Raw genomic sequence first — 14,336 nt, 5'->3', positions numbered from 1 at the left:
ATGTAGCAAACATGGCAGGCACCACAGTGACCGTGAGACAGCAGCAGAGAGAGCGAGTGCAGAGTGTTGGAAATTGTTAAAAAAAAAGAGAAAAGAGAAAAGAGAGAAGAAAATCTGCAACCCGGTCAGGGCATCCATTTGAATTCATTGTGGCAAAGTGCCCACTGTAGCTGTTAAGTGGAACTGTAGAGCACCATGTTCGACAATTGACGGCCAGGGCAGCCAGGGCCATGCCCAGGACAGTGACAACAACAGCAACAGCAACAGCAATAGCAGCAGCAACAACAACAACCATAGTGACAACGACGACGAGTCCTTGTCTACTTGTTCATTTTGCCAGCAACGAGGAGACAATACTTTAATTAACAATTCCCTTACCGCTCGACATTCGCCCAGCCCCTGTAACCATATCGCCCACGCCTTATTCATAGCAAGTCTGCAAAAAACCTGTACAAATGACTCGGTTGCCCGCTGTCCTGGCAAACACTGCGGGCGTCTGTGGCAAACGCGCTAACCGGCCGGCAATCGCTGCCCAGCTGCACAGCAACAACAACAACAACGACAACAGCAGCAACAACAATAGGAAAACGAGCGGACAGTTTTAAAACATTTGCCGTGCGACAGGCGCAGCACAAAAGTCATTAACGTGGCCTGGACGCCGCTGGACATGGCCCAGTTGTAAAAACATGACCACTGTGAAAAAACTCAACAGTCGTTCCGAAACAAAAAAGGCAGAAGAAGCGAAAATGCCAGCTTAAACTCGACTTTAAAATGCTCTTCACAGCGGCTGAGCGACTCAGGAAAATGCTAAGCAGCAACGGAATTCAAGTGAAAGATCGACTGAACTATATAAGTGATAAGAGTACTACGAGACATAAGCATCTGCAGTTTTCCTATACAATTCTGTAACAAGTATATTCAATAGAGTTAGGAATATACTGCTATGTATATATTTTGCATCTTTCAAAAATGAAAGCTAAATCAAATAGTTAAATTGCCGATTACAAATGCTTTCATTTCTGCATTTTAATGAGTGATTATGGCAAGAGCTCATTACAATAACAAGAAACTGTCGCCCGAGTCCTCAGATGTGACTTTCACAAGTTACGCATAATTAAGTAGACAAGTTCATAAAATAGCCAAAGGCTATCTAAGGGTATCAGCACGTAGAAACAAAGTGTGAAAAGGCCTGAGACGAACTATGCACACGCACGTGCAACGCCAAAAGCAGCAGCAACAACAACAACAGCAACAGCAACAGCAAATGTGAGCCGACAACTAAAATGAAATGAAAAGCTTCAGCAAGGATTACAGCCAAAAATTAATGAAAGCAAACTGGCTCCAGTCATTTGGCCTGTGGTCAACGTTTGGCCAGCACTTAATTGCCAAAGACTGTGAGCGAAGGACCTGCACAGCCAGACGAGATGTATGTGTATGTGTGTGTGTGTGTGTGTGTTGTTCAGTAAAACGGCAGGACTACAGGTGAGCCACACTTTGCTGACTTTTGGGCTAATTGTAAAATGCGCCAGGACAAGCACTCATTAGAGCCGTGGTTACGGCCTGAAAAACTTGCGAGAATAGCTGCTAAACGCTTGCCTGAACCCAAATTGAGGTGTCGCTCTCAGAGCTCGGTTTGGAGCTCAGTTAGGGCATTCCCTTTGCTGTCAACCGGATCAATAGTTCAAACTGCTACAGATTCGACATTAAATAGAAATATGCAGGCTCATCGTCGCGCCGCGGCTATTCCGCTGCTATCGGGCGCAGCCAACTACAAAGAGTGGAGCCAAAAGGTGGAGCTGCAGATGCGTATTCAAAAGATATGGCCAGCAGTGATGGGACCACCAGTGCCCATTGAGCGCGAGCGTGTGGAGACGGAGACGAGGCCAGATCTGGAGCTGCAGGACTACACATATGTTGCTTCCCGCAAACACATTTACATTCAGAGCTCCGAATTGGTGGTAAGATCAGAGCGCAGATTGCAGCCCAACTCTTGGAATAATCAATTTATTTGCAACAGATTCGCAGGGCGAAGTTGTGTTTGTTTAGACTCTTAGACCCCAAGATTGTTACATCTGACTTAATCGACATGAGCGTACCCTGTCTTTGGCGCGCATTGAAGCGTCGTTATGGCCATGTTAGGAGCAGTCCCAAGCGCAAGTCGCGTGCAACGGAAATGAAAGAGACGTGCAAGAAGCCGATGATGGGACATCGTGGCGGTGCTTAGGGTTAAGTAACAGTATTTCTGGTTATAATTTGTTTTGTATTGTTGGTTATTGTTGTGTTAAATTTGTTGTTAGTTCTTGGCCATAGGCCAAATCAAAAAAGAAAAAACTAAAAAGTTCGTCCGTTTTATCAGTGATTCTCGATCAAAAGTGGCAACATGTGAGAGCGAGTCAGTTTATTAACAGTATAAGAGTCACAGGTCTTATACGCTGCACTGTTAAAAGACCAACTCACTCAATCGTGTGTACGCACACAGTATGTGCGAGTGAGATGAAGAGCTCTTGCATTCGTTCAATTATAAGAGTAAGCGAGAGCAGTAACTGAAGCAGATGGGGCGAATTCACATTGCGTGTATATGCACGTATTTATTTATTTCAATATTAAGTTGCTTATTGCTATATAAAATATTTGATTTCAGCCCATCCATATGTATTAATAAACATAAGTTTGTCTTTAATTATCTGCTGTTTAAAAAATACACAATTCACATAAATGTTATACATGGATAAGCTACGCTAGTCCCTTATGTATGAGTGAGACGCATATATGCCATTGTAACGTGTGGGTGAGCGCGAAATAAACAGTCTCCTTGCAGGAATTGAAGTAAAAGTCGCAAGTCCACAAAACGATGAACTAAAACGCAATTTATACTACTTCAAATGAAAGCTGGAAGATTTTATCATGCTAAGGAGCACATCTATTAAATAACTTGGAATTTTATTTATTTTCTTTTGTATGTGCCGACGTAAATTATTTTGTTTAACTTGTCCAAATATTCAACACTCATTCCGACACACACACAGGCACGCACACACAGACGCACACCTTAAACTTTACAGCCCATTACAATTGTGTTGCTATTGATGTTGTTGTTGTTGTTGCTGCTGTTGGCATTGCATTGTTATTCCTCGTGTTGCTGCTCTCTTTGGCTCCAGTTAAGTTGAGTTCAGTCGAGTTTCTGTTGTTTTTTTTTTTTTTTTTTTCATTTTTATTAGGAAGCGCCAGAGCATCTTTTTGCCCTATAATCTCCCTTGAAACAAAATTTACATCACAGGTTTAACATTTACTACTAAATTTAAACATATATATTTAGGTAAGTTAATTACTATTAGCGATGAGGTTTTCGAACTGTCGTCTTTTTAATCGACGAATGGGTTTCGAATTTGGCAGCTTTCTTGCCAGCCGGTTGGCGTGGGACTTGAGGCGGTCATTATACCGGCTTGAATGAAATGAGATCTGTTCTTCCACTGAATCCATTTTGAGATCTCTATGCAGGGATGAGTTCCGAACGAACCAGGGGCATCCAGTGATTTGGCGCAAGGCCTTGTTCTGCATTGACTGGATCTTTTGTCGGTTACTCTTTGTGGCGACTCCCCAAACTTGTACACCGTACCTCCAGATTGGCGTTATTGTGTGTATTATTAACATGCGCTTGTTTGCGAGGGACAGCTTGCTTTTGTTGTGTAGCAGCCAGGACATCTGCTTGAGGCGGGCGCGACAGGTGCCAACAGTCGCCAGAATGTGGGGCTTGAAGGTGAGCCGGCTGTCCAAGTGTATGCCCAGGTACTTCACCGTCCGGGCTTTTTCCAGGGGGGTGCCATTGATGAATACGGTGGCGGGCGCCTCCCTTCTTAAAGAAAAGCATAAGCTCTTGCTTTTGGTGGCGCTAATTTTAATATTCCACCTGTTCGCCCATTGAACAAAGGAATCAATAAAGTCTTGGAGAATTACCGCCGCTGTGGAGCTGGATTTTGTTGACACCAACACGCAGATATCGTCCGCATAGGTTGCCACCAAGGTTGAATTTGACGAGACTCCAGAGCCTGAAGCATCAGGAAGAGGAGCATCGCCTATGAAGATGCAAAAAAGAAGGGGAGCAAGGATACTGCCCTGGGGTACGCCAGCGGCAATCGAGTATGTGGAGGACTGACTCGATTTGACTTTCACTCTGAAAGAACGACCCTCCAAGTAGGATCGGATCAGAGCGAAGTAGTGTGAGGGCAGCTGTTCCTTAATCTTCTGCAGCAGTCCTGGATGCCATACCCTGTCGAAGGCCTGTTCGATGTCCAGGAAGATGGCATTACAGTGCTTTTTGTTGTCAAAAGCCCTGAGGATGTGATCCGTCACTCTATGCAGTTGCTCAGTTGTGCCGTGCCCCGCGCGGAAACCAAACTGCTGAGGTGGAATTAGCTTTCTTGTCTCTGTTACTGCTACCAGCCGACGGATGACAAGTCTTTCCCAGACCTTCGATAGAGAAGGTAGGAGACTAATGGGTCGGTATGAAGCAGGGTCTTCCTCAGGCTTGCCAGTCTTGTGGATCATTACGACAAGCGCAGTCTTCCACACTGCTGGAAAATACTGAAGCCTCGTTATGGCATTAAAAATTATTACCATAACGAGGATAGCATTCTCGGGCAGTGCTCTAAGAGTGCGGTTGCAGATGTTGTCGTGTCCCGGGGCTTTATTTGGGTTTAAATGTTTAATTATTGATGCCACCTCATCAAAATTGTACGGCTCCTCTGGTGGATCGAGCTGTAGTGGGGTCAAAAGGGCTTGCTCGGTTGATTGTGTGTCTTCTTGCGATGCTAGTGTATAAGGCAGGAAGCGGGCCTCCAAGTGAGACGCAAGAGCCTCCGCTTGCTCTTCATCTGAGCGACACCAACTGTCCGGTCCATTTTTAATGGGGGCTTGCCGCATGACTTGTCGTCTGCAATTTCTGCTGGCTTTCCAAAGGCTGAATTTGGCATCCTTTGCTGTGGACATGTTTTCCAGCATGTCATCAAACATCTGCGCCCGCTGACGAGCCAACTCTGATCTGAGTGTGTTTGCTGCTCTGCACCAGTTGGATTTGTCTAATGGGTGTAGAGTGCGCTGGTAGATTCTCCGCAGACGACGCTTTTGCTGCAATAAGTAACGTAGCTCCGAAGTGAGCACCAACGATCCGGCTTGGCGAGGTGCATGGCTTGAACGTGTCTTTTCGGCTTCCTTGGCTGCGCAGCGAATATTCTCATTGAAGAGTTTCAGAGCGTCATCAATATCCTGTTCCGAGTGCAATTCTAATTCAGGATGGAACTTATTGTTTAAGATCAGCTTAAATAAGTTTATGTCAACATTCCTGTTGATCAGTCTTTCGGCCTGAGGATAGCATTTTACGGCTGCATCCAGCGAGATTACCAGGGGCATGTGATCTGAGCCAAGGTCGTTATGAGCGGCGATTTTCAGTTTCCATTGAGGTATATCCTTATAAAGACCAAAGTCCAGACAGGAAGGCCTTTGTCTATTATGGTCTGGGAACCGAGTGGGACTGCCCGTGGCAATGATCTGTGTGGATGTTGCCAGACTGAAGTTGAAAAGGTCTCTACCTCTAGAATTACTTCTCGCTGAGCCCCAAGATTGGTGATGAGCGTTCCAATCGCCACAGATAAGGAATTTCCGGTCTAGGGATTGCCATATAGCAAGCAAGTCTGCCATGGACAGTTGATTGTTAGGAGGGCAGTAGATTGCGCCAAACTCTACATATCCCAACCCCGTGGCTACTCTTGCCCTGGCCAGTTGAATAGTGTCAGATCGAACTGGGATGGTTACAAAATGTTCAATGTCCTCCCGGACGAAAATGGCGGAGCCACCTCTCCTATGGCTGGTAGAGGGATAGTTAGCTGTGTGACAGGCAAAGCGGAAGAGTTTAGGCACAAAGCCGTCAAGTAATTGGGTTTCGCTGATAAGCAGGATGTGAATGTCGTGAAGTTGAACGAAGAGTTCCAGCTCACGCATTTTGTTGGAAACCCCCCTGGCGTTCCAACACATTATGTTTGTTGTATTAAACATTATTGGCACGCGCGACGAGAAGGTCCAGTATTTTGGACTGCATGCTTAACATTTGTTCCTGCATTTTGACTAGTCTGACGACTGTCTCGTTCAGGGTATTGAGAGAAGCGATGAGTGCCGGGAACTCGGAGCTTGGCTGCGCAGTGGATGATGTAGGCATGTAGGTGGTACGGGCTTCCTGTCTGGATGAGTGGCCGGGATCTATGAAGTGCCCTACTGACGGCCATTCGCTAACGTTATGGTGATTACCTCTAATCATCTGGGCATACGTAGGACGAGAGTGGTGATGAGGAGTATCTGATGAACTGTTAGGTAAGGCGGGAGTGTTGGGTTGCCAGGGGGCCTGGCTGGAAGCAGGCTGATTTGCAGGTGAGAGAGGATTGCGAGGCTTGCGCAGGTTACGGGCTGCGTAAGCCGCGTACGCTTGACATCCCCTATAGTTTGCAGTGTGGTCCTGACCGCAGTTCGCGCAGGTGGCGGGTGCGGATTCTGGAAGAAGACATTCAGAAGTTTTGTGATGCTCGGCGCACTTGACGCACACAAAAGTCTGTCTGCAATATCTTGCTGTGTGTCCGAAATTTTGGCATCTCGAGCACTGGATCCACTGTTGCTTCTTGCGAGCTTCTTCAATAGTGATCCGTTGACCATCCAGGTGATTGATATTCTTGAGGTCAGTTTTGTTGCAGCCTGGTGCAATACTTATGAAGAATAAGTCGATGGGATTGTCCGGTCTCTTTGTGTTGTCTGGACAATGGATATTAGTGACGTTAAACCCTAGACTACCAAGTTCATTTTTAATGGCAGAGTGCAAAGTGGAATGATGCAGACCCTTAATGACGAACTTGTATGGCCTTTCCTGCTTCAGCTGGTAGGTGTAGAACTCAAGCTTGACGTTCTCAAAAAGGTTTTGAATAGATCTGAACGTTTCAATGTCCTGGGCGTAGAGCCGCGTGAGACCTCCGGCGGAGGTGCGTATTGCCACTTTATTGGGACCATAAAGCTTGTTATTTTTCAAGAGGTCCTGCAGCATCGGAAGATTTGTCAGCCTCGGAATGGTAATGGGTGGAATATTCGACTTTGGGGTCGATTGGGGTTGCTTAACGTTAGCTTGAGATTGAGCAGATGCGTTTAGTTTATCCTGCTGTTTGCGGTGATTAGCAGTACACTGCTCAAGAACTTTAGACAACGAAACTGAAGAGTTGATGGGCTCAGTCGACATTGTCGACATTGCATCATCATCTTCATTATCGGAATCGCTGGACAGCACCTCAAATCTGTTCCGGTAAGGGTTTTCCTGGAAGGGCTTCTGAGAAGTAGATTGGGTGCTTCTCTTGGGATTGCTGCTTGTCGGACTATCGTGAGATGACGCGATGCCTTTGCGTTTGCGGGGGAGCGGCTTGCGTTGAGATTTCACAAGCGAGAAACTACCTACTGCAAAGCTGGGAGTTTTGTTTTCTGTGTTTCTTGCCAGGCCGCTGGAGCTGTTGCTGGTGTTAGTGCTAATTGCATCATTCGATTGCTCGGCATTGTTTTCTATTGCAGCAATTTCGTGCATAATTTGGGATCTGAGTTCGGCAGGTGTTGCACCTCTCAGATTCTTAATTTCACTAATTTTTTGCATTTCACCGATTGACTAAGTGTTATAAGCTGTGTTTCACAGAGAAAGCGCTTGCCCACAGGGCAAACGCACAAATTTGTTCTCGAGATTCGAAGCTGTTATTGTTTCTTTTTGCACAGTTTGCACTGACACCGTGCGCGACGATGTCTAAAAATAGATATCTGCTGATAAGAGCAGCGGTGTATTTCGCTACGAAAGCAATAACCAACGGTAAGTCGCAGAATCAAAACAAAGGGCTTGGATTTTAAGCGCAACACAACCGTTCACAACGAGAGCTTGTCGCGAACTAGTTTCTGTTGTGCTTTGTTTTGCTTTGTTTTGTTGCCACTTGCGTTTTGCCATCTCAACGCGTTTTAATAATGGTCCAATTGTCCCAGAAGCGCAAACGAAACGTAACGTACGCCAAGTTGCCGCTGCTAATGGCTAATGGTCAAGTGGTCAAGTTGAACCATGTCCTTGTCGTGGTCCAGGTCCAGGTCCAGGTCCAGGTCCTGGCCCCGCCCGCCCCGCTCTACTCAACTGCCACTGCCACCGCCACGACCACTGGCTGGGGCCACAAAACTTGCTCTTTGCCAAGCTTGTTTAATGTGCACGTAATTGAAATGCATTTACAATTGAATTATAAATAGAACAAAATACACATACACACACGCGCTCACACACACACATGCAGATACCTTCACATGTACGTAAATTCACACTTCTGCTGCTGCTAGTCCCTATATAACTCTACCCGCTGCCTCCGCAGCTAGTCGAACAATAAAAGCAACGAGTCGCTTTGTTAAAGTTTCAGCAACAGCAGCAGCAACAGCAGCAGCAGCAGCAGCAGCTGAGCTTGCAACTTGCAACTGGCAACTGGAATCAAATCAACCGTTCCCCAGAAGCATTTCAAGAGTTGTCTTTGTCTGTGTGCACCTGGTTGCCATGGTCACGTCGAGCACTTTAGTGCTAGCATATGTGTGTGTGTGTGTGTGTGCGTGTGTGCGAGTGTGAGTGTGTTTGCCTGTGCTCTTATTCCTCTGTGAGCCATTGGCAATTCAATCATCAATGGGTTTTTCGTGCGCTGCTTCTGCTTCTGCTGCTGCTGCTGCTGCTGCTGCTGCTAACGTCTGTGGCCTGCAACTTTCTGACAGCTGATTTCAATAACTAATATGCAAAGTGGCAGATTGACAATACTACGCCCAGTTGGCCTAAACAGTCTGCACCACCCACAACACTCACAACCCACTGTGCACAGCCAGCAGCCCAATACCTGCTGTTGGGTTTTGTTGTGTTCTAATTGCCGTGTCAGTTGCTCTGATTGTGGCAGTCAGCAGCAAGACTTTGTTGTTAAGCTTTTCATATGCAGCCGACAGTCACACACGTACGCCTGTGTGCTTGTGTGAGTGTGTATGTGTCAAAAATCTCTGTCTAATCGTTTGGTTTGTGCTCTAGTTCCCCCTTTAGCTATTATTCTAATGTGGGCTTCTAAGTGGCTTAACGATTTTTGTTGCGTTCAATTGAGTCGCTTTAATTAATGTGTGTGTTTGTGTGTGTGTGTGTGTGTGTGTGTGCGTGCGTGCGTATGTGTGGGTGAGAGTGCTGAATGCTTTCGTTTGAATTGACATTAATTGAAATTATTTATGGCAAGTGTTGCAGCTTTTGTTATTGCTCTCTGGCTTGCATTTAAATGCACAATCTAATTAATTGTTCGCTCCATTATGTCAGCCTATTATTGCAGCAAATGCTGGATTTTATGCTTAATTAGAAGAGTTAGGCAAGCTGTCGGGCCAAGCTTATTAAATCAAATATCGGACACAATTCGACAATTCTCTCTAAACAATTGTCCAGAGTTTGTTCTAGTAACAAAATTAATTGCGAATCAATTACCAGTTTAGTTATGTAGAGGCTTTGATATTAATATGGGAGGGTCGCCCATTGCTTTAAGTGCCCGAAAAAGTATGCAATAGAATTTGTATAGCAAGCTGCATGAAAGACCATTCATTGCCCAGAGACGGGGGCAGACAGAAACACTCACATGGCCATTAACCCGGCCATTGCAGTTGGATTTAAGCGTTACTCTCCACTCTCTGCTCACCACATGCCACTTGCAGCTTGCCACTTGCCGCTGCGAGTGCCAACCAAACAAAAATGCGCATAATTCCCGCTAAAAGTTTGAACTCCCGGACACACTGCAGTGCACTGTGTTAGTCTACAGGTCTACAGGCCGGGCACTAAACGCTGCGTAGCCAGTCATTGCCATGGCCATTACCATCCTGCTCGTGCTCTAGCCGTTGCTCTAGCTCTTGCCCACTCTCCCGTTCTCGTTCTCGTTCTCGTTCTCGTTCTCGTCAGCGTATATTTGTCAAGCAAATGGAATAACCGTTGCAATTGCAACAACGTCAAAGCCAAACAAAAATGTTATTTGCCGCTTTGCCCAAAAATCAAGTACACAGCCAAACAAACCAGCTGCCCAGCAACAACCTAACAGCCAAAACAGCCGAAACAGCCAAAATCCTGCGCCTGAAGTTGGGCTGGCGCTGCCGAGAGCCGGAGTCCGGACCCAAAAAGTGGTGGTCGCCGTTGGGTACCGGGACTCTTGCTCTGATGTCTATCATGGTATTGTGAGAGCGTTTGAGTGTGTGTGCATGTGTGTGTGTGTGTAGGTGTGCGCCTGTGGGTCTGGCAACGGCTCGCATAGTCGCTTTATTAAAGCTAAAACCTGCATTGTCCCATTTTACACATGAGTTGTGAGTTGCAAGTTGCGAGCAGCCTCCACTTGTATAAACTGCCAGAGATTCACATGAGCTCCATGGTAACTGGCAATCGAAATGGTCAGAGCTTATGATGCCCTATGCAAGCTCTGGTTAATATGAATTCATCGAATCGAATGAACTTTGAATGTGACTGTGAAGTTGGACATTGTTGAGACATTTAATGGAGTCGAGGAGCGGTGAGGCAGTTTATAAAATGTCTTTGCAAATGCAAATAATTAAATTAAATTAAATTAATGCCCGTAAGTCTTTAATATTTAATACTGAGTATGATTTAGTATTTGAAGTGTCTGTTAAATATTTAATTGCAATTCTTATTATATTATTATTCATTTTTTTTATAACTAACATATTTATTTAATTTTTTTATTAATATTAATCGTGATAATTATTTACTATTCAAATTATTTACTAGTCAAATGCTTAAATGCAATTGTGATTATGATTATGATATTTATTATTACTATGATAATGATTAATATTATTATTAATTAATATTATTATTATTATCATTATTATTGTCATTATTATTATTATAGATTTTTTATTTTTATTATTTTTACTTTTGAAAATATTTATAAGACATAAAAAACACAACAATATTTGAGAGCTATGTCTTTTAAATTCAACTCTTAGCTAAAAAATTTGTTAATAATTTATATCTCATGGGCAGAGCATTTACTCCGCAGCTCGACTAGAATTTAGGAGTTTCCTCTTGTTGCGCTTCAGTTTTTGGCTGTGATTTGCGCGTTTCGCGCTCAAAGTTTGTACACTGCGAGTCTCTCTCTGTATGTGTGCGTGTGTGTGTGTGTGTGTGTGCATTGCTGTAACTGCAGCTCCTGTTGTGGGCACTTGAAGTGCATGTGAAACGTGTGCTGGGCAAAAACACAGGAAAGCTAAAACAAAACTGGGAAAAAAAGTGCAGGCAACACCAAAAGCTAAACGCAACGAGAAACGTTTGTTTTAATGCCCTAAAGCGACAAATATTGGTAGAGAGGCAGCGGGATGCAGATGCAGATGCGGATGCGGATGCGGATGCAGCGAGTCGCAGGGAGCGCTAGGCAACTGGAATACAGAGCTCGGTGCGGGATTTAAGAGCAGCCAAAGTAATGCAATGACAAACAAAAGCAACCAGTGAGAGTCAGTCATGAGTCAAGAGCTGCAGCAACAGCGGGATTCGCTTTTTGCTGAATGCTGCGGGAGCTGTCTGATATTTTTGGCCGTTTTTCGGCTGGCTCACTCGCTGATGAGTTTGTTGCTGTGCTGTGTGTTTTGGTGCAGTCAAGGCCATAAATAAAGAGCCAAGCTGGATTACCCATTCAAGCTTTTTGCGTGCATGTCAAATGCAACAGGCCAGCGGCCAGCAAAAACTTGGGTTCGGGATTCGAGAGTCTAAGCTCTGATATGTCCTTCGAGCGAAAGTAATTAACTACTGGCAGCTGCAACCACTCCCTGCTGTACTACGCCCACCGACGTCTACGTAACAAATTAAATAATAATGCTAAAAAAATAGAAGCAAACCCGCAGACATCATACGGCTACATTTTCATCCGACCGAGCGGAGCTGCAAAACCAATTTGTTTACAGAAAAAAAAAAAAAACAAAACAAAACAAAATAACAGCAAAATGGACTAGTGAGCGACGTAAAGTGTGCGCATTGTTGGTAACCTGTAGTTATTTTATTTTATTATTTATGGTTAAATGGCGCAGCCCCCCAGCCGGAACGAACTAACTCGTTTATTAAATTCATTTCGCAGTTGTTGCTTTTCTTTTTTTCTTCTGGCTGAGCAGTAACCGAATAAACCGCAAAACCCGAGCGGCTAAGCAACTAAGACACACATCCACACACACACACACACATACACACATGTGTGGAGCAGAGGGCAGAGGGCAGAGGTAAAGGCATTGCTGTGGATTGGATTTTGTATAGTGAATGGTTTGAGCTCTACAGATATGCACATATTCCCACACACACACACACTTACACTCACACAAAGTAACCGCAAAAAAGTGGCCAGTTGGCCAAAAACTAAACGAAATGTAATAAAGCAACGGATATGCCAGTTTGCTTGAGCTCTGCAGTCAGCTGGCAATGGCAATGGCAATGGCAACAGCCGGGGCGCAAAGAGACCAGCGGAGCTATGCAGATAGATAGATGGTCTAGTTCCAGTCGGCTGAGAGACAGGGCTGCTCTGCACAATAAATGAATATGAATTAGGCAACAAGGTTCTTGCCCAACTAAAACACACACACACACACACACACACACATTCCAAATGGCCAACAGAAAATAAAGAACGAACGAAAATTAAAGTGAGTTTGATGGAGAAAGGGGTCAAGGGAATCGATTGACTCATATGAGATGCATGGCTATCGAAGGCGAGTTCTGTGAATTACTAAGAAGGAATATCGACTTACTGCTTAGATATCATTAGCCCTTTGATCCAACAGCAGTTAGACCTAAAACTTAAATACTGGGCAAAGGGGTTTTTCGGCAACGAAATTTGCAGTAACTGCAGTAGCAACAACAACAGCTAGAACAGGAGTGAGCGCAACTGCAGTTTAAATGGACCTCAAGGACTTGAAAGGGTTTACTCAAAGCACTTTTCGCTCTTCGCTTTTCGCACTCAAAATTTTGTTGTGGCCACACCTCCAGTTGGCTTTCGGCCTGCCTAAATGTCAGTTATTTGCAGCTCTGCATTGCTCCAGCTACATATATTCGTTATGCTCTTGTGATTCTTGCTGGCAAAAAAGCTAAAAGCATTTTCCTTTCAATGCCCTTACAATTGTTATGTCGACTTTTATAGCCAAAATGTTACGCACCAAAAATATATAAAAATATATCCAATACATGGCAGAGCCGAGCGTATAGAGTGTCACTCCCAGACTATTCGAGTATTATTTGCAGGAATTATTATAATCGCTTGCTTCTGAATTGGTTGACCATTTTTATCTGCATACCATCAAAATTCTCGTGAGTTTAAAAACTAGAGACGCAGCTCCAGAGATAATTTAAATTAAAAAAAAAAAAAACAAAAATAAATGAATAAAAATAAAATCCTGACTAGATTCAGCGATAAAATAAATACAAAATTTAAAATATCTCTTTTAACTGTGTTTATGATAGTAAGGTTCTATTCGTCATTCTCTCCCTAATCTATGTATTCTCTGCGTTGGCTTTGGTTGTCATGGTAAAATAAATTTATATATAAATTAAAATATATTAAATAAACATATTTATAAAATATTTAATAAAATATTAAATAAATTTTTGCTTAAATTAGGTTAGACAAATCTGTAAATTTTTCATCATAGAGTTCAAAATACGAACATAAAATAAATAATAATAAACTTCTGCCTTATCAAAGGCCTGAAAGCGTATCGTTATCAGCACTTAGTAAAGCTGTTCCATTTGTTGTTATATATATTTTTTTAATGTACGGCGGTTGGCAAACTTTGGATTTTAAAAGCTGAAAATTTAAATCAATTTAAATGAAATTTCGCCGCTGCATACTTTCGGGCGCACTTTTATGTTCGCCTGGAGTTTGTTGTTGTTGTTGTTTCTGGTTTTTTATTTGTCACAGCCCTATTAAATTTTTAAGTGCCAAGCAGGGACCAGAAGATCCGCAAATACCACACAAGCAACCGCTAGCCTTCATTGCTCCTTCCGCTCGTCCCCCCATCCACCATCCCCCGCCCCCAGCGACACTCCTCTCACCATCGCACCAGCTCTCCACTAATAATTCATTATAAAAGTCAGTGCTTTGGTTTGGTTTTTGCGTTTTGCTGTAACGCGAATCCCCCCTCCCTGGCCTCCCCGAGATCCCTTGCCCAATCCGAGCCTGGAGCTTATGTCGTGACAAACTGCACACATATGTGTGTGTGCGAGTGTGTGTGTGTGTGTGTTTGAGTGCTTG

The 14,336-nt window shown here is 44.1% G+C and overlaps 2 protein-coding genes across 2 annotated transcripts in view; one reads left to right on the top strand and one right to left on the bottom strand.

Moving 5' to 3' along the window:
• The window catches only part of olf413 (DBH like monooxygenase olf413), a 144,858-nt gene that overhangs the window by 30,400 nt on the left and 100,122 nt on the right, over positions 1-14,336 (bottom strand). The gene's annotated exons all lie outside the window — the stretch shown is intronic.
• LOC108652192 (uncharacterized) lies at positions 1,651-2,338 on the top strand. Its single transcript, XM_018102293.3, has 2 exons — positions 1,651-1,958; positions 2,018-2,338. The coding sequence occupies exons 1-2, from the start codon at positions 1,716-1,718 to the stop codon at positions 2,222-2,224; spliced, it is 450 nt and encodes a 149-aa protein (XP_017957782.1). The 5' UTR covers positions 1,651-1,715; the 3' UTR covers positions 2,225-2,338.

Source organism: Drosophila navojoa, chromosome 4 (assembly GCF_054131105.1).
Source record: "Drosophila navojoa isolate 15081-1374.11 chromosome 4, UAZ_NAV_1.0, whole genome shotgun sequence".
Taxonomy (NCBI): Eukaryota; Metazoa; Arthropoda; class Insecta; order Diptera; family Drosophilidae; genus Drosophila; species Drosophila navojoa.
This window is presented reverse-complemented; position numbering and strand designations above follow the sequence as displayed.

What these genes read in the sequence shown, in the direction of transcription:
- LOC108652192 (XM_018102293.3), top strand. Translation starts at nt 1,716, where the DNA reads ATGCAGGCTCATCGTCGCGCCGCGGCTATTCCGCTGCTATCGGGCGCA. An exon ending in TTCAGAGCTCCGAATTGGTG is followed by an intron (nt 1,959 to 2,017) that starts GTAAGATCAGAG and finishes TATTTGCAACAG; the next exon opens with ATTCGCAGGGCGAAGTTGTG.